This window comes from Ochotona princeps, chromosome 9, assembly GCF_030435755.1.
Source record: "Ochotona princeps isolate mOchPri1 chromosome 9, mOchPri1.hap1, whole genome shotgun sequence".
Taxonomy (NCBI): Eukaryota; Metazoa; Chordata; class Mammalia; order Lagomorpha; family Ochotonidae; genus Ochotona; species Ochotona princeps.
Genome location: NC_080840.1, coordinates 32,504,008 through 32,531,621, shown reverse-complemented (window position 1 = coordinate 32,531,621; position 27,614 = coordinate 32,504,008). Strand labels below are relative to the sequence as shown.

The 27,614-nt window shown below is 39.4% G+C and overlaps 1 protein-coding gene across 1 annotated transcript in view; it reads right to left on the bottom strand.

Annotated features, from left to right (window-relative positions):
- Positions 1-5,475: 5,475 nt before the first annotated feature.
- The window catches only part of RNF19A (ring finger protein 19A, RBR E3 ubiquitin protein ligase), a 53,073-nt gene continuing 30,934 nt past the window's right edge, over positions 5,476-27,614 (bottom strand). Inside the window, exons 3-10 of the mRNA XM_004580633.3 lie at positions 20,968-21,176; positions 18,535-18,679; positions 17,842-18,004; positions 15,663-15,777; positions 15,031-15,192; positions 8,860-9,073; positions 8,243-8,386; positions 5,476-7,642 (exon numbers count right to left, since the gene is read on the bottom strand). Coding sequence (XP_004580690.1) covers positions 6,952-7,642; positions 8,243-8,386; positions 8,860-9,073; positions 15,031-15,192; positions 15,663-15,777; positions 17,842-18,004; positions 18,535-18,679; positions 20,968-21,176 — 1,843 coding nt within the window. The 3' untranslated portion in view covers positions 5,476-6,951. The remainder of the gene's footprint in view (positions 7,643-8,242; positions 8,387-8,859; positions 9,074-15,030; positions 15,193-15,662; positions 15,778-17,841; positions 18,005-18,534; positions 18,680-20,967; positions 21,177-27,614) is intronic.

The window sequence follows — 27,614 nt, the reverse complement described above, 5'->3', positions numbered from 1 at the left end:
CTTAGGAAGTGGAGTGTGACTAAGAGCTGAACTGCACACATACTGTGAGTGAACTGTGTATGGCTCTCCAAGTAAAATACTTGTGGAGGATAAATAAAAAAATATACTCATTTAAGTGAGTTTAATGCCTAATTTGGGGGAAAAAAACTGGCATTAAAACTAAGCAAAGGCAAGAAAAAAAAGCACAAAATGTTCTAGATTTACTCATGTAGAATAAATCTGGAATGTCTTCAAGAAGAAATGAAATTGAAGCCAGACCCGGGTCAATGAGAAGGAGAGCTCAGTGGTACGGGTGGGATGGTCTCTTCTCTGTTACTGTCCACAGCTACTGCCTGTGTTCCCACTAAGCTACTTCTTAGAAACTTGTTATTTGGTGAAGAAGTAAACTTTTGCACTGTAATGCAAACTTTAAATGTGATCACAAAAAAAAGAGGAAGCAGGTTGGGAAGGCAAGAGTAGGGAAAAGTAGGGAGTCTCATTATGCTCTTAGAATTATATCTATAGGGCTTGGCAGCGTGGCCTGGTGGCTAAGTTCCTCGCCTTGATCCCATATGGCCGCTGGTTCTAATCCCGGCAGCTCCACTTCCTCTCTATCTCTCCTCCTCTCAGTATATCTGACTTTGTAATAAAAATAAAATTAAAAAAAAAAAAAACATCTTTGCTTTAAAAAAAAAAAAAAAAAAAAAAAAAGAATTATATCTATAAATCACACTAAATGTTAAATTAAAATATTTTAAAAAGTTCTAAAAGGTATCCACTTTGGGAAGGAAGAAGTATAAAACTTCTACAAGGGTACTTCAGAAAGTACATGCAAATATGGAATTAAAAGCTTTATTTGGTCTAAAAATTTGTTTAAGCCACACAGTCTGTTTATAATACGAATTGTCATGAATCCTTAGAGTAAACTTCAGATCAGGAAAGACCTTAACTATGAACAGAAGGTCTGCAATATTACAATCAGACATACTGAAAATATAGCTCATAGTGCCAAAAAAAAAAAAAAGAATATGTAACATGTGGCTGATCCTGGCAATTTTTCTGAAAACCTATATACTCCAAAATAAATTATTTAGGAATGAACACAAAAGTACTAGTCAAGAAATTTGGATAAAAACTGCTGACAATATACAAAGATCTCTTTTAAATGACTGCCACCCCTTCCCTTTCCCTCAACCAGCCCTGCTCCACCCCGCACCCCCACAAAAACATTAAACGATGTGCAGATTTACTAGCCCTGAAAATGTGAAATCAGATTATTACTTTATACAAAAACAGACTTGCAAAAATTCTAAACTACCACCTGGGGAAATGGAGGGAAGGTAGGCTCTTGTCCTGCCTGCAGACTGTAAGCTGTGACAGCCTTGCCTGGAAGGCAGCCTTCCTATCATCAAATGTTAACTTCCCCGTTTGATTTCCACCATCCATATCCTGTCATTAAAAAAATCCATAAAATAGGACTTAGGTGTAAGTATTTTGCAGTGAGGAAGAAACAGAACACAGTGAATGCTCATCAGCTGGAGTAACTATCACCTGTGTATCCCATAGACTTGTAATGCAGTTATTTAAAAGGAGAGCTACACGATTGACTTAGATTTTCTTAAGGTATTATTGAGAACCATCCAGAAAATAATCAATGAAATCAAAGTGACTATATGTCAAAAACTATAATATATATATCTGATGGTTTCCATTTGTTATGGGAGAAGATAATGTAGGCAGAAGGGACTAGAAAGGGGAATAAAGCAAAAAGGAAAGAAAAGGAAGAGGGAGGAAATAGGGAAATAAATTCTTGTATACCTGACTTTCAACAGTAGCTGTCTTTACATCATCAATTTATTAGTTATCTCTGAAGCAACCTTTATCTAGCTGAAAACATTTCATTTTCCTTAAACAAACAAGAAAAGGCCCACAAAAGCAAAAGTGTCTTGGCTATACTAACTGAAAAAAATGTTACAGTGGCTGTCATACCTTTGAGAATATTTAAGAAAATATCCGGATTTCATGAGCCTGTTTTATTTACTTATGATTATTTTAAATTCTGGTTTCCTAATATTTTTTCAGTTCAGAATTAAGGATCAAGGTACCTGGTAGACAGTATGTTGTGTAATATTTAAGTTGTAATGGCCTCGTGCAATGAATACAGAAATAGCTGCTTCAGGGAGCTGCAGGCAAAAGGCTAGAAGGCAAAAAGAAAAAAAAAAGTTAAAGCAGGAGTATATTGTCAAAAGGTAGCCCAAACATTCTAAAATAAACTCTTAGAGATGAATGTGCTTGTCATTCCTTACTGCTCAAATTACATAGATCCAAATGCGGTATTCACTAGCCCTAAAAACCTGGCTGTACATCAACCCAGACAGCCTTGGCCACAGCTTTTACCAGGTGTTCAAGGAAGGCATAATTCCAGTTCTACACACTCTGATAATGAAGTTTATCCCACATTAATACTTGAAAACGACAATTCATTATAGGAAATAAATCATGATTATATGACAGATGCCCCCTCCCTCCAATTAAGAGTAGCCAATAAAATTTAACATTTTCCAGGGAAGGAGTCTTTGGGCAAATTAAAAATGTAAGACAGTTTACTTCATTTAGTAACACTCCAAGAAGTTAATGGAAATAGTTTATTTCAGCATAAAATGTTAAGTCCATGCACTTTTTCATAATATGCATTTCCCATGAACTTTTGGAAAACTATATATATATATGCACCAAATGTTGCAGTTAAAAGCCGACATACTAAAACATGTCCCTTTGAGAGTGATCTATCAACAATACCCACCCCGCTTCAGTCACTGCTATTCTGCACCATACACTTAGAAGACCTAGCCAGGGCTAATGACCCAGAAGACAACACTATTTCATAATCCAGAGAAATGAAACACTCTGAATCCTAACTTTGTGGCTTAGCAGCTGTTCAACTCTAGGCCAAGCAATGCACCTCATGTTGAACATGGGGCTAAGTGCACCCCCTTCACAGGGCCATTCAGTTAGTGTATTCAGATTACAAAGTGGCATCATTTCAAGGCACTGGTTCTTCAATAGATGACTGGGTATTTCACAGAAAAGGCATGTTCTTTTTAAATGTTTATTTTGTTCTATTAAGGGCAGAGTGAAAGAATCCTAATCACTAGCTCACTCCCCAGATCCCCTCAAGCAGTTGGTACTCCTAGCCTTCCATGGGGGGTGGCAGAAACTCCAGCAGGGTGGCGCGTGTGGGTGGCAAGGATCCAAGCACTTGAGCCATCATTTGCTGCCTCCCAGAACACATCAGTAGGAAGATGGGTGAGAAGCACAAGAGCAGGACTCAAACCAGCCCTGGGATGGGATATGAGCTGCGGGCAGCCCAAGCAGCAGCGTAGCCTACTGCACCACAATGCTGACCCCAGACAGAGATCATTAATGCTAAAATTAATGGTACACTACTAGTAACAACTAAAAAAATGACATTTTAAAAAGAAACCATTCCAACAGCATTTAAAAAATCAAGTATCAAAATAATGTGAAAGACTTTAACAGGGATAATTGCAGATTTTATATAATTTCAAAATTGGCAGAAAGCCTTAAGATTGTTATGGAAATGTGAAGTGCCAAGAACAGACAAGACATTCTCTAAGAAAAACAAGGTGGCAGACTTGACCTACTAGATATCAAACTCAAACTTCAAGACCATCCATTAACCCAATCAGCAGACCAGTTTCTGAAAAGCACATTGAGCAGATAGGTCTACATGGTTCCTTCTTTACTCCTTCGTGCCTTTGCTCAAGGGCCCTCTAAGCAGACTTTCCTGTCTGTCCTGTTTAAAACAGCAGCTCTTTCCACTACTCCGGCCACTCATTGCCATTACACCCATGATACTTTTTTAACCTAGTTGTTTGCTTTTTATTTGTGTCTTTCTCCTTACAATGACAAAAGCTCCTTGAAGCCAGAGTGTTTATCTGGTACTAAGTTGTATCTTCAGCTTCAACTTTGTAACTCTACTGAGCGAGCAAGCTGGTAGAACTCACAAAATCGACCAAAAGGCATAGTGATTCCATCTGGAACTAAAACCACAAACTTCCTTTCACTCTTCACTTGTTAAAGGATTGTTATACAAGTGGAGAACACCACTTCAGACACTCAAAATTACCTGCTACATAGAGTCAGTGGCTTTTAGCAATGTTATTCTGTAATGAATAAGCAAGACAACCCATTTAAAGGAACCATTTGAAATGCAGCTTTGAGGGTTTCTGAATGGGAAGACAAAATCATTTGTGAATCAGGAGTTATCTGATCGTGCCAAATAGGAATCAATAGCTCTGACAGTTATAACATACCTAATATGCTCTAAAAACGGTTTCATATTTTTATAATCTAACCCAATTTCCAACAAAAATAATGAGTGATGGATCATGTACATTTGAATATATCAAGAAGTTAACTGAAATTCTGTGTTCTCAAGCTGTTGTGTTGTACACTTAAGAGAAGCCAGTAAACTGGTGGTATGTGTAATCAGTAGTGCAATATATTGTTCTGTGTATTTTTTTTCTTTCACTACCATGTGATTTTTTTTTTCTGTAGACCTTAAAGAAAAATAAAGTACCACAGGTCTGAAAAAGATTTCAGTGAGTCTAGGTGGGTTTTGATACCCTGGGGTATTCCTTATTTTAGTCTAGCCCAGAGTGGAGCTCCAGGGTAATAATCTGGCCTGGTTCTACATTAAGTCAAGGTTAACAAATCTCGGGTGACAAGCAACTTTCAGAGTCAACTGAAAGGCCTAGAACTTTAAGGTGAGACTGAGGAGGTACTGGTTAGGGAAAAAAGAGGGGCTACAGCGAAGCGGATGCACTGGCTACACATGACACCACTTCCTCTGTATTCCTACCACTTTCCGTTTTATCTTTAGACATCACAGAAATGTCAGGGCACTCAACATTATTTTCATGAGACACAGTAACAAGGTCTTTTTTTTTTTTTTTTAAATGCATGGAAAAGGCATTTATGAAAAACTGCCTGGCTTTCAAAAAAACATCTGCACCAAAATATGTCTTGATTCTTTTCCCACATACTTTCTAAAGTTTCCTTATATCAAACAAGTACCAGGAAAACAGAAAAATCATCTACTATTCATTTTATAAAGGTTACAATGGAAAGCATTTATTACTAACTTGATTTCAGATGGTTCCATTTTTACCATCTCGTGTTGCCAGAATAGTATCCTTGTAATAATCCTTTCCATCTTTTTACTTTTCTAAGATGACAATTTATACTATAGATCTCACTTCACAATGTAATGATTTACTTACTGTGGTTAAATTCAACCAGCTTACTGAAAAATGAAAATCTGATGAATAGAAGAATCATGGGAAGGAAAAGGCATGACTTGAAAGTGCAATCAGAAGGCAGGATCATTTCAATGTCTTCTTGTATCTACAAATACTACCATGTATCAGATGGACATTCTTGTTCTTAAAAACACATCATGCACAGCATCAGTACATTAGTATTTACATTTATTTTTCATAGGCATTTTACACACTCATTATTGAACCAGATTGGGATGCAAACAAATATACAAATACATAATAAGTTTTATCAAATAAAATAACTGGCACTAGTGTTATAAGCATATTATTGGACCTGGTGAAGAGAAGTGAAGAAAGACTGCAGCCCATGACATTTTTCTTTTTATCAAAAGCAAATGCTCCATAGCACCATAATGGTAATACTTAAACATGTGAGATGGGACATTGTAAACTGCTATAGTTGAGTTTCACCTGCTTTAAGAGACTCTATACCAGGAAATTAATAGAATAACTTCTGCTTATGTCAACTGAGCATCTTCCAGCAACAAAAGCAAAAGAAAACTGAGCCAATCAAACGGGTCTTTTGGGCCTTGGTATAGGCTCGGCTCCAAGTTTTGCTTCCAGGGTTGGCAAAGATACACATGTGTTCAAAACTGAGGTTATGTGGCATAATGTTATTCACTAGAAGCTGAGCATGTCTTTGGTAGGCTAATACTGTTTCAGCATTTTTATTAATCACACTTATGTTCATCTATTTCTTGTATTTTTCGATATAATCCAAGGTGATAGGACATTATGGAAAACAAAACAGCAAAATCCTCAGACCAGGCCCTCAAAGCCCACTCTATTCCAAAGGCATTAGCACTCAATAAAAAGGTGGCTTTTTTGTAATACTTAGAGCCTACTGGGGTGTTATTTTTGCAGTTTTAATACATCTTATTTGCTGCTGTCAGTATACTTAATTACCTACCTTTATATTTTTCTTCTAAGATGACATCGTCAAGATGCGAGATATATAGGGTACCAAGTATTTCTATTTCAAAGTTGTGCAAAGGCTGCCACAATCTTGCTCAAAGTATCTAAGTATCCAAATGGTTGCGAATGGGCTGCATTAAGCTCTCTCTATATATCCACATTGCAGATGAAGGGGAAAACCGGTTTTTGACCAGTTACTTTTTTGACCAGTTATGAACAGAAATCTTACTAAGAATATCACATACCAGAGCAACCTGCAAAGTTCTTTTACATAGTATCCCTTAGTGGTTTCAATAAAATGTCACTAACCACTGATCTGCAATCCTCAACTCTTCTTCGTAAGAATGCTGTAGAACTCCATTAGTATTTTATATTGATTATAAATAAAGCCAAACTTCTATCTAAAGACACAAATATGTGCTTCAAGCAATGTTCTGTGTTAAACACACAGAACATTCTTTGCTGTTGCAGATTAATTATCTTTACAATAATGCACTTTTAAAGCCTTTCGTTTCATAGTTTGGTAATAATGACCCACACAAAACACAATGCTTTTGCTGAACATAGAAAATGCATCTGCATTAGGATTGTGAAACCTGGATTTTGCTGGTAACTGTAAAGTAGTCACACGTAATTCAACCAGCTCCAAACAATGTTGTTCAGTGATATTTATTTTGCAGCATTTATGGGACTAAATTTCAGTTTGGATTGCAACTTTCAAGTCCATTGTCTGAAGTGAGTGGTTGTTATTTGTTTCTTTTGGTGCATCACCAAAGTACAAATCAACATTAGGTTTTATTCCACTGTTGCCATGTTCTTCAGCAATATGACCCAACTGTGGAACTTCGGAACATGAAGCAGTGTTTGGAAGAACAGAAATGCTACACTGATGTGGGGAATTTTCCAGACGGTCATTTTCCACCTCAGGAAGAATGTTTACAGTAGCGAAGCGGGCATGATAATCACTGGAACCATGACTACATGAAGTTTTCATGCTTTCTAGATCAGAACAACTAAATTCAGAGAAATGACTTGAGTGGGAATCAGCTACAGATGGCATACTGTCACTGAGGGAGGGAGCTTCGAATTCGCTCGAGTTCGTGCTCTGCTGTTCTAACAACTGGGCATCCATGTCCTCTCGGGTTTCATTTATCTTCATATTGCCCTTTTTCCTCACTTTACCACTTTTTGATTTTTTCCCTGCTGTTGCTTCTTTGGACCACTTGGTGGCACTGGATTTCCCTTCCGGCAAGCCACTGGATGAACCAGCAGCGTGACTTCGGGCAGCACTGCCATCATCCACGCTGCTGCTTCCACTGTTGTGCCTGAATTTAGATGGCTTTGACTCAATATCGACTTGCACTTCCATACTGTTGCCTTCTCTGGAACACAAGAGGAGCAGTATAAGGTGACTTCCTTGCAATCTTTATTCAGATAACAGCTAAGGGAGAGGAGTTTCTGTGTGAAAAATGCAAAGCTTATATAAAAGCTCTCAGAACACATTAAACGACATGTCCTAGCAAAAACTCATAATGCTGCTGCTTCTTTTTTTTTTAACTAATACATGCATTTGCTGCTTGTGTTGTTTCAGGTCCCATGTTTCTTTCTTACCCTTAAGAACAGTTTCATTGTGATGTAATTTATATATCATAAAATTGCCCTGTTTAAACAGTATAGTTAAGTGAGGGTTTTTTTTGGCCTATGTAATTTGTTAATCATCATCAACATCTAGCTTTAGAACACTTCCACCAACCCAAAGGAAAAACTTCCTATCTGTAACAGTCAGTGCCTATTCTTCCCTTCCTTCAGTTCCTGGCAACCATGAACCTACTTCCTGTTTGCTTATTGTAGACATCTCACCATTTTCTTCTCCCAAAGGACTTGATAGTCAGTAACTGTTATTCACCATCTAATTTGAACAGAATAATCCCTTTAAATTAACTCAAAAGCATTTCTGGTTTTATGACAGCTTTTTTCCTTACTTGTCCAACGGGATGTAGGAATTCAGGATGGATCCTGCCATTGCTTTGGTGCTGGCGTTGTCGCTGACTGTCCCCAAGCTGACGGTGCCAGATTCTCCACTTAGACTGCATCGTTCCTTCTGAACATCTGCTTGTACTTCCAGCCTTCAAGGAGGGATGGCAGATAAAACCAAGCTTATGTAATGTCAGCATTTGGAAAATATGCAAACCCAGTTATGCAAAGCTATCTTAGAAACCATTACTGTTCGTTTCTTCTTGCTTTAATTTGTTTAATTTTTTTAAATTGCAGCCACACTGAATAGTAACACCCATCCAAATGAAATGGGAAAAATTACCCATCTGACAAAGTATGAGGAGAATAATAAAAAAGACACAAAAGATTTTAAACTAAATACGCCATATTACTCTCATCTGGGATGCAGAGCTTTGTCACACTTCAGTATAAAGCATAAAAGTCAGAGGGGCTGGCACCATTAGTTCAACTCCTGAACCTCTAAGTGCAGCAGTCCATATTGGTGCTGGTTCACACATTGTGTTCAGAATTCTCCTCACCTAATTTGTAACTTCTAGGTAAGAGAAGGCAGAGCCCAACCCAACCCAAACGGCCTCCTTCTTACCTGTTGAAGCAGTTCACCATGGCACTTCCTGACAGACTGCCTGTTATGCTGGCGCCTGCCAGCGCCATGGTGCTGGCGGTCTCACTCAGGTTGTCTCGGATGGCTCCTATTCGATCCATGTGGCTTCCACTTGCACTCAAACTGCCAGTCAGACCACCGACACTTCCCTCCCCTATGCTGGGATTATGTCTTGCTTCTGCTACTGATGTTGTGTCTAAATGCAAATGTTTCAAAGAAATTTAGTAAACAGATATGGTTACTACTATCCTCGTTAAATTCCCCCATGACTTCAGGTAGGACACTAACCATTATAAACTATATAACTACACAGGAACAGAAAACATACCTAAAGTAAAGGATACATAAATATGAGAGTTGACAAGTACCTCAGAAAGGTTGTACAGACAACAGTGCAACCTCAGCACGACAGCAGAGGAGGTGGAGACTGGTGAGCCAGGAGCTGGGGCTACGGAGACCATGGTGAAATCTAACATAAGAACCCAGACCTCGGGGCCCGGCGGCGTGGCCTAGCAGCTAAGTCCTCGCCTTGAACGCCCTGGGATCCCATATGGGTGCCGGTTCTAATCCCGGCAGCTCCACTTCCCATGCAGCTCCCTGCTTGTGGCCTGGGAAAGCAGTCAAGGACGGCCCAGAGCACTGGGACTCTGCACCTATGTGGGAGACCAGGAGGAGGTTCCCGGTTCCCGGCATCGGATTGGCACAGCACAGGCCGTTGCGCTCACTTGGGGAGTGAATCATCGGACAGAAGATCTTCCTCTGTCTCTCCTCCTCTGTGTATATCTGACTTTGTAATAAAAGTAAATAAATCTTAAAAAAAAAATTAAAAAAAAAAAAGAACCCAGACCTGGAACTTGCTGGAGGGAATAGCATAATTGGCTGCAAACAAAGAGCTGTGTGCCAATTGCAATAAGTAAAATCAAACTGTAGACCTGTGGGTGACACAGCTTAGAAACCTGCCCCAAGGAGAAAAATCTGATAACCAGAAGTACAATGATCAAGAGCAAAAGAAGACACAAAGGCAAAATGAATATTACTGAAGACTCCCTTGCAAAGGAGCAAAAGCCTGTGCCAACATCAGAGTTAACTGAGGAAAATATCGAGAAAATGGGGAATACAGAATTCAGAAAACTCATTATAAAGCTTCTGCTCAACAATGAGGAGCACATACAAAAGTTCAAAGAATTTAAGGAATATCTTACACAAGCAATAGCAGCAATAAAGCAAATCAAGGCTGGGCCCGGTGGCGTGGCCTAGTGGCTAAAGTCCTCGCCTTGAAAGCCCCGGATCACATATGGGCACCGGTTCTAGTCCCGGCAGCTCCACTTCCCATGCAGCTCCCTGCTTGTGCCCTGGGAAAGCAGTCGAGGACAGCCCAATGCATTGGGACCCTGCACCCACATGGTAGACCTGGAAGAGGTTCCTGGTTCCCGGCATCGGATCGGCACAGCACCGGCCCGTTGCGGCTCACTTGGGGAGTGAATCATCGGACGGAAGATCTTCCTCTGTCTCTCCTCCTCTGTGTATATCTGACTTTGTAACAAAATAAATAAATCGTTAAAAAAAAAAAAAACAAATCAAGGTTGATATCAGAAATTAAGAACACAGTAGAGCAAATTAAAAGTGCAGTGGAGAGTCTCCAAAATAGAATGAAGCAAGCAGAAAAAAGAATCTCAGAATTGTAAGATATTTCCTGTCACCAGGGGGAAGCTAACAAAAAGCTGGAAGCAGAGCTGGATCAGGCAAAAAAAAGTATTCAAGAATGGAAAGACATTATTAAGAGGCCAAATATAAGAGTTATGGGAGTCCCAGAAGGTGCAGAAAGAGAATCTGGTTTTACAAATATATTTAATGAAATAATAAGAGAAAATCTCCCTAATTTAGAGAAAGAATTGGGAAACAAGATCCAGGAGGGGCACAGAACTCCCAACAGGCTTGACCAAAAGTGATCTTCACCACCACACATGATCATCAAGCTCTCTTCAATCGAACATAAGGAAAAGATCCTTAAATGTGCACGTGAAAAAAATCAACTGACATATAAAGGGATGCCAATTAAACTCACAGAAGATCTCTCACAGGAAACTCTACAGGCAAGAAGAGAATGCAGTGACATATTCCAGAGTCTAAAAATTGTCGGCCCAGGATAACATATCCAGCAAAGCTTTCTTTTGTCTTTGAAAATGAAATAAAATTGTTCCACAGTAAAGAAAAGTTAAAAGATTTTGCCTTTTCCAATCCTGCCCTACAAATGATACTTCAAGATGTTCTCTTGACAGAGAAGAGGAATAGCATCCAACAAAACCAAAGGCAAATGGGAAGAACATCCCAGAAAAATGACAATGCAGGTCCTGGTCTCCCAAGGGTTAACTCCACAGCTTAGCTTGTTTCTAAGGGGTAACAGAATGGGCAATCTTGGCCTAATGCATTTTAGCCCCTGGCTTGACCACAAGTTCCTCTTCCCTGCTTCCCTTTTTTAAGATGCCCCCAGGGGAGCTTAGGAGTTGCCTGAGCATTGGAATAATACTGGGAGGAACTAGGAAGACTATAAAAGAGGCCTGCTTACCCCAAATAAATGGCATTCTGTTTACAAGAGTGACCCACTGCGTGTTGTCTTTTGTCGTCTAGTGTGTTGTCTTTTTGTAACCCTAGACCCTCCGCTTGGCTTGGGGTACACGGCGACGGGGACGTTGCCGACATGACAACAGAAGACTAAATCAATGAACAACCCATTGCTAAAATGACAGGAACAAATTGCCACCCAGACATATTAACCCTGAAAGTAATTGGCTTAAGCTCAATCAAACGTCATAGATTAGTAGACTGGATTAAAAACAAAACCCATTAATTTGCTGCGAGAAGACACACACATCTCATCAACAAAAATCAGTGGAAGCTATATCTCATGAATTTTGATGTTTTTCTTTTTGTTAGTTTCATCTCTTCAAAACAGTAGATCATACAGTAGCATCATTTTCTTCAAGAAGGTTCTTGATTTTCATTTCTTCAGTTACATGTTAGTCATTTAGTAGCATGTTATTAAGCTTCTTGGTGTTGTTAATTTCTTTTTTCTTCCTGATGTTGATTTTTGTGGCTTTTCATTTAAGGGGATGTATAGTAGCTGTGTAATGGAGACTGTCATATCTAGTAACATGTTATTTAACTTTATAGCATTGTAAATTTCTATTTTTCTTCCTATTGTTGATTTTGTACTGTGACTTTTCATTTAAGGGGATGTACAGTAACTATGAAAGGGAGACTAACATATCCAGATGTGAGGATACAATGCAGTATGCATTTCTACTTCCAGACAAAGATGGAGTTACAATGAAGTTTACTATATGACAATAGGATGCTGCACTCTCTGCCATTGTCCATGTCCACAATGATGGACTTACGATTTTGTATGAAGAACTATATGTTAGTAATGATATAGAGGAACTAGGTGGGAGGGAATTGGTAGGGAGATAAGGGAAATGCCAGAAGCGTATGGAACTATATCATAAAATATTAATAATAATGATAATAATAATAATAATAAAATAAGAAAAAACGTTTAAAAAAAGATTTACCCTATTTTTATTGTAAAGTCAGATATGCAAAGAGGAGGAGAGACAGAATGGAAGATCTTCCATCCACTGACTTTATCACCAAGTGGCTGCAACGGCCACAGTGGAGCTGAACTGATCCGAAGCCAGGAGCCTTGCGCCTCTTCCAGGTCTCTCATGCAGGTGCAGGGTCCCAAGGCCTTGTGCAATCCGTCATTGCCTTCCCAGGCCACAAACAGAGACCTAGATGGGAAGCGAGGCCGCTAGAATTAGAACCGGCACTCACATGGGATCCTGGCACGTGCAAGGAGAGGACTTTAGCCACTAGGCTACCGTGCCAGACTGTCTGGTATGTGACTGTTTTCCATATAGGTACTATTTAAAGAGTTTATTATTCCATAGACCAGTAAGTGTGGGCTAAAAGTTGATTTTTCTATTCCATTTCTAATCTACAAGTTAATTATAAAATTTTCTAACATTATATTCTGATCTTATAATATTTTTCACAACATACATAGTGTTATTTTATCCATACTAATATTTAATACTAATATTTTAATTCCTATTACATATTCCACAGTGCTAAATGCTAGGAGGAAGAAAATAAAGCAGAGCACAAAGGAGTCCGGGTAATAAGACACACTAGTATATACATGCCTGTGTGTCATTTTATGTACTGTGATCAGGCAAAGCGTCTTTGACTATGCAGCTCTTTTAGAAATAAAAGTAAAGGAGTAAGCCATGAAAGCATCTGGGGCCCGGTGCCATAGCCTAGCGATTAAAATCCTCACCTTGAACATGCTGCCGGGATCCCATATAGGCTCCAGTTCTAATCCCTGCAGCCCCACTTCCCATTCAGCTCCCTGCCTGTGGCCTGGGAAAGCAGTCAAGGATGGCCCAATGCCTTGGGACCTTGCATCCATGTGGGAGGCCTGGAAGAAGTTCCTGGCTCCTGGCTTTGGTTCAAGACAGCCTCAGCCGTTGCAGCCGCTTGGGGAGTGAACCAGTGAATAGAAGATTTTCCTCTCTGTCTCTCCTCTTCTCTGTACATCTGACTTTGCAATAAAAATATAATAAATTAAAAAGAGAAAGTGTCTAAGGAAAGTTTTTCAGGCAAGTTTAAAAGGAATAGAAGCATGCTTTAATATCCTCAAAAATCAAGAAAGAGTACTAAAAAACAGGAGGGTGCTGAGCTATAAGCTCAGGAAAGAACATGCAGGGCCTCTTGGACACACAGACTCTGGATTTTCAGCCCCACTGCAGTTTAAAGTCACTCAATGTTCTGAGCACCAGAGAAACATCACCTGCTTTCTGCTTCAGAGATGAGATGATGGGTGCACTGTGGCCCGGGGAATGTCATTCCATGGGAAAAGCAATGGTTTGGACCAATGAAAAAAAAATCAGTGGAGACAGTAAGAAGTGGTTAAGATTATGGCTAAATATTAAAGGGAACATATTGCTGATAAATGTGGGGTATGACGGGGAATGAGAGGCATCACTGTGCGTGAGGATTCTTCAGCTCTGGAACCGAGTCAGATTAGGGACAAGCTAAGCAGACAAAAGGGCTGAGACACAGAGCTGGCGAAGAGTTTTTGCTAGATGCTAACTTTACAGAGGCTACTTCAAAAACCTTGTGGAATACGTAACTGAAAGATGTCTGGTGGGAAAACATGCCGAAATCTACATACAGGTTTTTCATAATACACATTTCTAGGAACTTTTTTCTCAGGATGCCTCTCATAGTATGACAGGTGAGATTATCTGCAGTGAGTGCCCTGGGAACCTTAAACATTCAGAGGTTGAGAAGAAAATAAAGCAGCAGAGACAACTCAGGAGCAGCCAGGAGACATGGTAAGTGCTTCCCCAGAAAACAAGGGAAAAAGTGTCTCAAGAGGGACAGCACTGTCCACCACATCAGGCAGCCTTACTATAACACTGGGGACTGAGAATGAACCACTGTATATAGGAACACACTGGCCACGGGCAACTCTGCCTCAGTGGAATGATAGCGAGAAAATTCTAGGGAGTGAGACAGAAATCTGACTAAAGCAAGTTCAGGAAAGAACAGGAGGTAAGAAAGTGAGCATTAGTTGTACACAACTGCCAAATGATTTTCTTACAACATGTTTCTTTTAGTAAGGCTGCTAGAATATAGAATGTACATACTTTCATAAAAGGTCCATTAACTTACACTTCTACTGTAAGATTCAAGGGCATTTTTGTACTTCTTCCAGTTACTATTCTAATACATTTCTCTGCACAAGGTTGGGCTGAAGAACTTCTAAAATTATTAGCCAATTAGGTATGCTCTTTTATGAACTATATCTCTCTTCATATCCTTTTCTTACCGATCTATACTGTTTCCCTTGAAAAGGTTATGATGTCTAACACATTTTCCTTTTGGAGGTTAGGTGCTCAGAACATTTCCAACATCCTGTATCCATACACCCTGCCTTGCCGGTTCCTTTCACTGGCATGCTTCTGGGTGAACATTAGCACACCTAATCAAAGGAGGGCAGGACAAAGTCTGACCGTGTTATCTATGGCCTCCTCCCACTTGCGCTATCTGTTAAGCTTACTTTCTTCTTTCACTTAAAGGACTTACCTACAGCTGTGCTCGTTCCACCAACATTTATATCATTTTCATCATCAAATTCAATCCTGACACCTTTTCCATTTCCTGCTGAGACTCCACATCCTCCGCTTCGACAGAGAGAAATTGGAACAACACCATAGACATAAGCTAACATAATAGGAACACCAATACCTAAAAGAAGAATTAAGTTAGTTATAAACCAAAAATTAAATCACACAAATAGGAGCTTTCAAAGTGTGAGGGTTCTAAAGATTTGACTGGGACATATACCACAACTGGATTTACCCACAGCCAATAGGGGACATAAGTAAATCAAAGGGCCCAACTTTCCAGCTGACATCCATAAAGCACAGGGACAAAGGAAAGGCAAAATTTTTTTCTGGTGTCAGTTCTCTGAACTGTATTTGCTGGATGGAAATGTGGAGGGAAAGAATTATCTGCCACAAACAATTTATCAATTACCCTAGAACTAGGTTCTTGAGTAATAATCCTTTTAATCAAACCAGTTGCTGAAGGAGACATTTTTTTTTCTGTAGGCTTTTGTTAATAAGTAAGCAACCCTCCTATCTTCAACAAAACACGTCACTATACATATAAAAAAAACTCATTCGACAAAATTTCAGTATTAAATATGTTCTTACCTACAGTTACTGCAGCTACTACTGGAGATACAATTACAGACAATGTTACTCCACCAGCTATGGCCAAATTCCGTTTGTGCTTGGAAACATCTTTGCCTTCATATCGACTGTGAATCTTAAATTAAACATCAAAATAGTGGAAAAGGATTAGAGCAAATGACTTCTTTCACAATTTCAAAGCTGAGAGTCCTAATTCAAGGTAAACTTAATACTGCTCTCACCATATTCTCACATTTTGCTTCTTAATAACCTGCATATATAAGATAGATTTCACCTTTAAGAAATTTGAGTGACAGATTTTACAATTTGATTCAAGAGTAGTATGAGCATAATTATTTATTTATTCACAAAAATTGAGATTATATTCAACAGTTATGAGTTAGATACTTTACTAACAGGATTTTTTTTTTTTAAAAAAAGGATTTATTTGAAATGTAGACTTACAGAAAGAGAAAGAGAGAGAGAAGGACAGACAGACATAAGAAGTCTCTCATCTGCTGGTTTGCTCCCCAAATGGCCACGATGGCCAGAACTGGGCCAGGCTGAAGCCAGGAGCCAGGTCGCCCATGTGCCTGCAAGGGTTCAAGCACTTGTGTCCTCAGCCTTTCCCAGGTATGTTTGCAGGGTACTGGATTGGAAGTGGAGCAGCTGGGATTTGAACATGTGCCCACATGGGATGCTGTCACAGGTAGTAGCTTTACCCACAATGTTGGCTCCACTAATAGGATATTTCAAAGAACCTTCCCATTGCACAGGTTTCTTTTTCAGCAAGATACTCTCAATGGAGAAACTTAGCTGTAGGGAAAGTTTTCTAACTTGTTAAAAAACTGACCCTAAAAAGCAGTTCTAATAAACAAGCATCACCATAGACTTATTTTCTCATGGGAACACCACAATGGTTCAATGGTTAAAACCTTGCCTTGCACACTCTGGGATCCCCTACAGGCACTGTCCCAGCTGCGCCACTTCCCATCCAGCTCCCTGCTTGTGGCCTGGGAAAGCAGTAGGGGATAGTCCTAAATTGTGGAATCCTGCATCCATGTGGGAGTCCTGGAAAAAACTTCTGGCTGCCAATCAGCTCTGCTCCAGCTTTTGCAGCTACTTGGGGAGTGAAACAGCAGACCAAAGATCTTCCTCTCTCTCCCTTCTGCAAATTTCCTTTCCAATAAAAAATAAATTTAAAAAACTTTTTTTAAGGAATTATTTTTCCCAGATTACTAAAAATATCTTCAAAAATATACAGGTAGTTTCTGAAACAAAATATCTGACTTGTAAGCAATACTACGGTTAGGCATAATAAAATATATGGTTGTTTTGAAGGTTATAAAGTATAGCGAGTCTTGTGGGATAAACAGTGAAAAGGCTGCAGGTGGGAAGGTAGTACAGTATGGGTGGGACAAGGAGCACTCCCGCTTCTTAAAAAATTCCTGTTGTCCAGCCTGACCACATTGCCAGGGACTGCATCTCTGCATCTGCCTAGAGTCAATGTAGGCAGAGACGACAGGCCTGCCCCCTGTACCTTTAGGGACGACAGCTGATTTCTGCTCCTTCCCACTTCCATTCCTTGGAAAACTAGCACCCAAGTACAGAAAAGCCAAAAGCCAATGCTACAAACTGAGATTTGCAATAGCAGGTTGCCAAGAGAAAGAAATCTTTCAGGAAATTTTGCATCCCCAAACATCACATTACAGAGACCAACTGATCTTTCTATTTTTGGTTCAACTTTTGTTTTGCCACATTTTCTACTTTATTAAAATTGTAAATGAAGCCTCAATTTTTGTACACTTTATCTACTTATACTTAATAGGTTTTCCTGTCCACCACAGAACGATATTTCAATGGAAAGTTAACTCATCAATGTGCAACCCTTTCAGTATGTTTGAAGAAATGACACAAACACACATACACTTGATAGGAGCTTGCTCTGTGCGTATGCGTTACTACTTTATACTCCAAGTTAGATGTTACCGCAATAAAAATGTACTGAAGTTTCCAGATTCAGATAATTCTGAAGCAAATCTGTTTTTCCCGTACATAAGCTTGCCAAACACTGAGAATGTATTATGAAAAAGCAATAACTGACCTATATTGAAGAAACTACAATAATCTTTGTCTAAAAACAAACAAATGAAAACTAAAGCAAGGGACACAATGGAGTAACAAGGAAGTATGCCTTTACCTTACGGCCCACATACACGGGAATGCCAATAATCATTGCAGGGATAGCAATGCCAGCTATTAAAGCAATTCCTACAGGAGCACCAACAAGTGTTCCCAGTTGCCACAATATTTTCTTCTTTCGGCTCCAGGGTTTCTTTCCCCAAAACGTACATCCTGATGGACTAATGAAAAAATTACATAAAGGAACTGGTACAAATCTTCACAAATTAGTGCATTAAAGAAATAACTGGAAAGTTTTGTACTATTTTTATCCCTTTCAAATTCTGAGTTCAATAAAAGCCAAAATTAAATGAAGAACCACAAAAACTGTGTAACAGAATAATGGTAAGTGGGATTCAGGTTAAAAAGCTTCATTCCTTATCCTTCTTTACCTTCAAAACAACAGATTGCTTTTTAAAGGATAAATTAATGAAACATGTTTATTTTACTCCTGCTACAGGCATGCAATAATTTGACTATATCAGAAAGATATTTTGTGGCCTACTTTTGAGAATTTTCAAGAATATTAAATATTAGCATTCAAGTTTAACAAAAGAGAAAAAGGAAGCCTCTATTTCCTATTTTGACTAGTTATTGATTCCAAAGGACCGGCATAATGATTGAGTTCCTGTTAAGTTTACAGTATAAGTTTCTGACTATCCCAAAGTGTAAAATCATATTTATTTATAAATAGCTCCTTTTATAGACTTACCTTAGATAATGTAAATCTGAGATTTCTTTCATACATAACCAACAAAATTCACAACCACAGACAGCACACGTCATGTGGTTGCAGCTCCCATCATTCATCTTTATTATGTAAGCAGCACATCGTGGACATGGCTTTATATCATCAGCTATGAAGAACAAAGAGGTTCATTACATAAAACCTATCTAAAAATTAGAAGCCGAGATTATCAACTGTATCACAAATTACTACATTAAATAAAGATCATTTATCTGTAAATAATGACTGTTACGTCCATGAGACTCTCTTAGACAACTTCTAGGAGATTTATATGTTTGGAGCGACATTTTAAATGAACCACACCTGATACACATTTAGTTCATCAAATTAAAGAAATAAGCCTTTTGGTTTAAGCTGCACAGTAATTGATAAACTTCTTTATTCAAAAATATATTTAAGTAGTTGATAATCTCTAGGTGGAGGGTAAAAAAGACACAAGCTTTGATTCCGACCCACACCATCTTTGGAATTTAAAGGCATCACTCTCACTTATCCTTACACTTCTAAAATCACATAGCAGTGGTATGTTAGAAAATTAACATAAGTGAGGATTTTTTATAGGTCTCTTTATGTAACTGTACCACCCATGTTTTCATCTTCTGTATATTCATCTGTGAAAGGCTGTTTTGTTTGCACTGCCTCTTTCTTCAACAGATTAGAAACAAAACAAAACCAAACACTTTAGGGTGCATACCGTGTATTTCTCACAAAACAGTCTCATAATGCAAAATCCTAAAGAAAAGTGCTTTACTGATTAGATGATCAATTGACCCAAGCCCCTGTATTCCAAGCATCAAATAAAACTGTTTCTTGGTATTAAAAAAAAAAAAAGAAAAAGCTGCCCATTCTCATTTAAAATGCTCACACTTTTGTCTTCCTTGATTACTATATTTCTGTTTACTGTTAAAATATGTGCCACTGTCATGGTAAGAAAAAACAACAGGTTACAAAACACTACATTTCCATACAGTGGATCACTTAGGATGGAGATGGTGAGGGACAGAAGGGAAGCAGGGAGCCAACAAAACATCACATTTTTATAAAAGGGCAAAATATAGTAACAAACACAAACTACGTAGTTCATTTAAAATGTCACTCCAAACGTATAAATCTCCTAGAATTGTCTAAGAGAGTCTCTTGGACATGACAGTCAATGTTCACAGATATAAATAGTACAGATTTCTTAATGTACCTTACAATCATAACCATACATTTCTCTCCAGTGTCTAGTTAGAAAGTCAACCAGTTCTTGCAGTAATAATAAAAGTGAAACATATTTTTCAACGTATCATAATGAGAAACGAAGGAAATCAGGATATCTAATTTTACATCTAAAATAATTCATTTAACCTTCTCTCTTTATATAAGTCTGTGAGAAGTCTTGCTCAAAATTTTAATTTTTGTTATGTGCTTCTGGACTAACATCTTTGACACACACCCAAGTCTTCAGAAGAAGACACAGAAGCAAGGCAATCAGCATTTGGTGAGAAAATCCACATACAGGAAATGAAATATTAAATGTTGGCTCTTCTATGTTAAAGCTTAACAAGACTATTTTAGTAACGAAATATCTAACTACCTTAACACAATACTGCTATGAATGCAAATTATTTTAATAACTTTTTTCCTGATTTTTTTTCCATTCATCAATGAGAAAACCCTTTTAAATAGTATTGAAATTGTAATAAAAAATGAAAATTTTGTCAACACAAAATGATTACTTGTTGAATTTTCAAAGGACATTAGAATATCCACATTTTTTAAATTCTGAGAGTTATGAGATGTTAACTTTGCATACGCACAGACTGCAGGAACTTTGAAAATTCCTGACCAAAGAAAGTTGAAGTTTTCAGTGTCCTTCTAAGGTATTATTTTTATATGTTTGCTCCTAGTATTGAATAAGACATTTGTAAATTAAAAAAAAATGTATTTCATAAAATATTTAAAAGGATTCCAAGAAACACTGCTAAAAACTCATTTTACAATTTTGTGACATTTATTAAGTTAGGAATAACCTAAAGATAATATATGCTCATACTTTCACTTTATTAGAAAATATTTCCTATGTTTTGCATAAAACACATTTATAAGCAACAATTTCAGATAATCTGTTGATACAAAATATGTAATCATCATGACATTTCCTTTCTTTGGACAGTAAAATATTTCCAGTTTTAGTATATGTGCTGCTGAAGCCAGCACAGTAAAATATTTCCAATCTCAAAATCATCATTGTTGTCCACAGGAAAGAATGAGAATTCTTTGAGAACAGAAATGCACTTAAAGCATAAAACACTTCGGAAAAGTGTAGTGAGAACAGATGAAACTGTTCAAAGTTAAAGGGATTATTGTTGTGTGGTTTTAAATGCTGTACTAGAATAAATTAGGCTTCAATACCTGCTGCTCCAGACTCTTGACTGTAACTAACAGATGAAGAACGTATCGTTCTCAAACGTAAACTCTGGGCTCTTTCTTGTCGGGCAGCATCACAGGTCTGGTTGGGATGCCAGATCTGCTTACAGTGGTAGCAAAACTCTGTTCCACAGCCTTCCCGTCCACAAGTTAATTTTGGACAGCTGGCACATCCAAAAGCTATCACGGCATATCTTAAAAGAACAAGAAAAGCGATTTAAAATATTACACAGAACAGGACATATTCAATTTAAAATTTATCCAACCAAAATGAATTCCTGAAGAAAAACTTCTATTTTTGTATTAGCAAAAAGTTACAAACCCTCATACTAGCTCACCACTATAAAAATGGGGGGTGGATGCAGAGCTCACAAATGAAGACATAAAAAATATTTCAGAAGCACAATTTTTTTAAAAGATTTATTTATTTTTATTGCTAAGTCAAATATACAGAGAGGAGGACAAAAAGAGAGGAAGATCTTCCATCCGATGATTCACTCCCCAAGCGGCCACAACGGCTGGAGAGCTGAGCCAATCTGAAGCCAGGAGCCAGGAACTTCTTCCAGGTCTTCCACACGGGTGCAGGGTCCCAAGGCATTGGGTCATCTTCGAATGCTTTTCCAGGCCACAAGCAGGGAGCTGGATGGGAAGTGGAGCTGCCAGGACTAGAACCGGCGCCCATATGGGATCCCAGGCGTGCAAGGCGAGGACTTTAACCACTACACTATTGTGCCGGGCCCAAAAGTACAATTTTTTTTTTTTTTAAAGATTTATTCATTTTATTACAGCCAGATATACACAGAGGAGGAGAGACAGAGAGGAAGATCTTCCGTCCGATGATTCACTCCCCAAGTGAGCCGCAACGGGCCGATGCGCGCCGATCCGATGCCGGGAACCTGGAACCTCTTCCGGGTCTCCCACGCAGGTGCAGTGTCCCAAAGCATTGGGCCGTCCTCAACTGCTTTCCCAGGCCACAAGCAGGGAGCTGGATGGGAAGTGGAGCTGCCGGGATTAGAACCGGCGCCCATATGGGATCCCGGGGCTTTCAAGGCGAGGACTTTAGCCGCTAGACCACGCCGCCGGGCCCCAAAAGTACAATTTTTAACTGAAATTTTAAGCAGGGTCCTAAGTGTACTGAGCTTAATTCCCATTTCATAAAACTGTAATAAATTATTATGCACACATAGAAAAAAAACAATTTGCCAAAAGCTTAATGATTTTCTTGGTTCTAGGGTTTTCATTTTCTCCCTTATATATTTACAATTTACTACAACTACTTTTTAAAATCAAGACTCACTTATTTATTTGAAAGTCAAAGTTACAGAGAAGGAGCAAGGAAGAAAGGGAGAGAGAGGAAAGAGAAAGCAAAGAGAGAGGGGAGAAGCCAAGATCGTCCCTCTGCCGCCTCAGATGGCTGCACCAACCAATGGCTGGGCCGGGCTGAAGGCAGGAACCAGGATCCAAAGCTTCCAGGTCTCTTACATGGGTAGAAGGAACCCAGGCACTTGGGCCAGCTTCTGCTACTTCCCAGGAAATTAGGAGGGATGCTAGCATTTCATGCAGCAATTTTACTCGCTATACAATGCTGGCTCCATACAATTACTTGTTACTCAGAAAAAAAATTATATGTGAAAGGCAGATTTACAGAAAGGAGAGCATGAGAGAATCTTCCATCCACTGTTTCATTCCCTAAATTACTTCAAAGGTCAGGAGCCCAAGGAGTTGGGTCATCCTCCGCTGCCTTCCTAAGTCATTAGCAAGGAGCTAGACCACAAGTGGAGCCGTCTGAGCCGTCAAATCTCAAACCGGCACCCATATGGCATGCTGGTGTCGCACCTGGAGGCCCAGCTTGCCAAACCACAGCAGTGGCCCCCATTTGTAACTTTTAAAATAAGAATGATTCAAATAAGAGTACCAGTTTAACAAAGTAATGACTGAATATTCCAAATACACTGTGCCAATTTACACTTCTGTGATTTTCTCCTATTCACAAATTTACATTTTTCCTAAGATGTATGATAAAAATTGGTTCTTTTATGCCAGTCTCTTCCCAAAAAGTGCACAAAACTAGAATTTGTCAATCAAAAATTGTGGATTTTTTGCTTTATATGAACAAATGACTGAAAATAGATTAGTGACTTGTCAATATTTATTCCCTTAGTATTTCTTGCAGCTTAAAATCTGACTCAAAAACCTGGGCACTATGGCCTGGTGTGATGACTCAGTGGCTCATCTCTGCCTCGTATGCACTGGGATCCCACACAGGCACGGGCTGCTGCACGTCCCAGTTAGCTCCCTGTGTGTGGCCTGGGAAAGCAGTGTAGGATGGCCTGAAGCCTTGTGACCTGCACCTGCATAGAAGACATGGAAGATGCTCCTAGCTCCTGGTTCAGCTCTAGACACTGAGGTCATTTGTGGAGCGAACTAGCAGATGGAAGATCTTTCTCTTTGTCTCTCTTTCTCTCCATAAACTCTGTCTTTCCAATAAAAATAACTAAATCTTAAAAAAGAAAATTTGAGCACTCTTGGATATTTATTCCAGAGAAATGCAAATTTATATTCACAAGAAAATCTGCACATGAATGAAATGTCCACAGCAACTTAATTTACAGCAGATAAAATCTGGACAGACCTAAGAAGTCCTTCAACATGTAAAAGATAAAACACACAAACATGGAATACTACCTCACACACACAAAACTGATACAGACAACAACTTGGATGAATCTTGGGAGAATTATTGCTGAGAGAAAAGAGTGAATTTTTTAAAAAAAGTTACACAGGCTTCCATTTATATAATGTGTGTGAAATGACAATGTTTAGAAATGGCAAAGATTGGTGGCAGCCAGGGCTTGGGGAGGGGAAAGCATGGGAAAGAGGCAGACACAGCAGGAAGAGTGCTGTGAGGGAACCGTTCAGTATCTAAATGTGGTGGTGGTGAATATAGGACCTGACATGCGATAAAATGCTAAATACACATGACAAGTAATAAACACATGTGAAAGTTTGGGCAAGATGAGTAAATCCTGTCTATGTCCATATCTAGGTTATGATTCTGATCTATATAGCCTTGCAAAGTGACACCACGGAGGCTCAGCGTGTAAAGATTACAATGGGATCTCACTGATATTCTAAAAACAGATCAGGCATCTATACTTAACAACACCTTCAAATATAGAATTTTCAGAGGATCTGGTTATTTTTTAAATCAGTATCAAACAAGGCCTATCTAAGAATAAAGGGCTTTGATAAATACTACTTCCTTTTACTTGGAAACTTAGGGCATTTTTGCGACTTCTGGTGTTACTGGTAACAAAATGTAAATGACAATGGTAACTGAGTATTTTACCAAATCTCGAGATAATCTATAATGCAAGATGATACGGTATGCACAACTTTAAGATATCAGGGCATTTCTCCATTTTTGGACCTCTTTTTTTTTTTTTTTTTTTTTTTAAGATTTTTATTGGAAAGGCAGATACACAGAGAGGAGGAGAGACAGAGAAGAAGATCTTCTATCCACTGGTTCACTTCCCAAGGGGTTGCAATGGCCAGACCTGAGCCAATCTGAAGCTAGGAGCCAGGAACTTCCTCCAGATCTTCCACGCGGGTGCAGGGTCCCAAGGTTTTGGGCCATCCTTGACTGCTTTCCCAGGCCACAGACAGGGAGCTGGATGGGAGGCGGGGTTGCTGGGATTAGAACCAGTGTCCATATGGGATTCCAGTGGCGTGTTCAAGGCAAGGACTTTAACTTTAGTCTACCTTGCCAGGCCTGGACCTCTTGTTCCCTCAGTACCTCAACATTTAAACTTTATATCTTAAATTTCATATCATTTTTGACAGACCAATGCTCTAATCACCACAGTCTATCACAGATATGTTCACACAGGACTGAATTAAGCGCATTTAAATCAATAGGGCAATAATTTAGCATCACTTCATTGCATCAAGCTTATGGATTTCCAACAGTTTATCCACTGCAGTCCCAGAAAAAGATTTTCTATTTTCTATCAGGCTCCACATGATCAATGCTTTAGGGTCAAGTGTTTGTTTAAATAGTGCTATCAGTGAAAAGAAAGTGACATTCATTTCTAAATCTCTTCTCTAACCTGGCTTTTATTAAAGAAGAATGAAGGGAAGAGGGCAAAACAGAGAAATTGCATTTATTCAGAGAACAATGTCACAACGTGAAACAACTTTTTTTTAAGTCTTCACAATTTACAAAGACAAAAGAGAGGTTTAGGCTAGCTGTTCTAAAAATCTATTGTAGTAATCAGTGAAATGTTATGTAAATTACCTCATCTCTAACAATTAATATTTCTAAACAAAAAAATATGGAATAATTGAAATTTATTACATTTAGTATTCAACTAACATTATCTTCAGCTTTGGTCTTGGCCTTCAGAAGGTCACACAGTATGTCTACACATATGCCTGAATGATGACCATATGATCATATAAATTACTTTCATTTATATACCAGTAATATAAATAATACATATCACCTGGATTAAATGCATATTAACACCTGAATACTCATTTTATATATATTCTAAAAGATCTATTTATTTTTATTGGAAAGTGAGCTATACAGAGAGAAAGATCTTCCATCTGCTGAGCCAATCAGAGCCTCTTACGAGTCTCCCACGCAGTGCAGGGTTCCAAGACTTTTTGGGCCATCCTCAACTACTTTCCCAGGCCACAAATGGGGAGCTGGACGGGAAGTGGTGCCATCAGGATAGAACCAGCGCCCATGTGGGATCCTGGCATGTGCATGGCGAGGAATTTAGCCACTAAGCTACCGTACCAGGCCCTTAATACTCATTTTAATAACTACTTTTAGACATTCTAGGCATGACTTAGGTTATAAATCTTGCATACAGTGATATTTTACTGAATGACTTAAGGATAAATTAACATGTTACAAGAATTAAACTGTTCCCTAGCTGAGGGTAATAGCCTAGGTTGCAATGTACCTAGGCAAGTGTTATACTGCTGGGAAAAAAGCAGCTAATAGCTGGTGGGCACCCTGGGCCTGGTTAATGCCAAATCTGTGTTAACCACACCACTGTGCCAGCATAGCTGCTTAGCCTCTTCTATTATTTTTTTTCTAAAGATGTGTGGGGGGTGCTGGGTCTATGAGCCTCAGGGGAGGCTGTGGGGAAGCTGGAGGTCTGGCAGGGCCTGGATTCTCCGGCCTGGGTCCTTAGGCCTGCTGTGTGGTAGGTGCTGAGTCTGTGAGCCCTGGGGGCAGGGGTCCAGTGGTTTACCTGGCCTGGGTTCTTAGGCCCACCTGCATGGTGGGTGCTGAAGTGGTGCCAGATTTGAGTCCCAGGTATGGGGGTCCTCACTGGCTGCCCAGTGGCATGCTTGTGGAGGCTTGCTGTGTGGAGTTCCAGGAGGTCTTGAAGATGGCACAGGTGGGAACTCCAGGGACATGAGAGCCCAAATCCAGGATTGGTGGTCTGATCGTAAAGCACATGTGTCACAACTGGGCCTCCTCAGTGGAAAAAACAGAGCAGTGGATGGCAGGCCCAGATGCACATGGAGGATATGGCAGCCCACTGGGGCCTGCAGAGGACATCTGGTACCATAGCAGAGGAAGGAGTCCAGGGCCCGGCGGCGTGGCCTAGTGGCTAAAGTCCTCGCCTTCCACGCCCCGGGATCCCATATGGGCGCCGGTTCTAATGCCGGCAGCTCCACTTCCCATCTAGCTCCCTGCTTGTGGCCTGGGAAAGCAGTCGAGGACGGCCCAATGCATTGGGACCCTGCACCCGCATGGGAGACCCGGAAGAGATTCCAGGTTCCCGGCTTCGGATCTGCGCGCATCGGCCCGTTGCGGCTCACTTGGGGAGTGAATCATCGGACGGAAGATCTTCCTCTCTGTCTCTCCTCCTCTGTGTAACTGCTGTAATAAATCTTTAAAAAAAAAAAAAAAAAAAACTCAGTACAGAACAAATTGGACAGCTACCCCAAGCAAGCAATGATAGCAAAAATCTGGGCGAATGGAGAATCGAAGGTCGACTATGTCAGTCAACGGACATTGGAAGGATTTCCTCCAATGGAAATTGGAAATTGACAGCATTTCAGAATATTGAAACTACTTAAATGGAGCCCTCAGAACATGTTCCACACTGGGGACTCTGGGTTGATATCAGATGGCCATTCTCCATCCCCTGGTACTGGAGCAGCTGGGAGGCTGGGTGTGACTTCTTCCCTTATCTCTGCCCTTCCTCCAGTACAGAAAAAAGAAAACAAAATTTGGAAACAATGGTCTCACCCACTTTCCCCAACCCTCAAATTACTCTGATAAACTACGTAAACATCATCAAAAATAAACATTTTTTTAAAAATGTAAAAAGAATATAAAATGCTGTAATCTTCAGTGAGGCTTGTGAAAACCAAACTTTAGTGCAACCCCAAGTTTTAAAAAATTAAATAGGAAAACAGACTTGCACACAGTTAATAAGAACACATAATGCTTTAACTAAAGAAGTTTAGAAAGAAAAAGTCCTTTTTGAAACTGCTTCACTCTCCAAATGATTGCAATAGCTGGGGCAGATCCAGGCTGCAGCTGGGAACCAGGAACTTAATCTAAGTCTCCCACATAGGTGCCAGGGATCCAATTTACG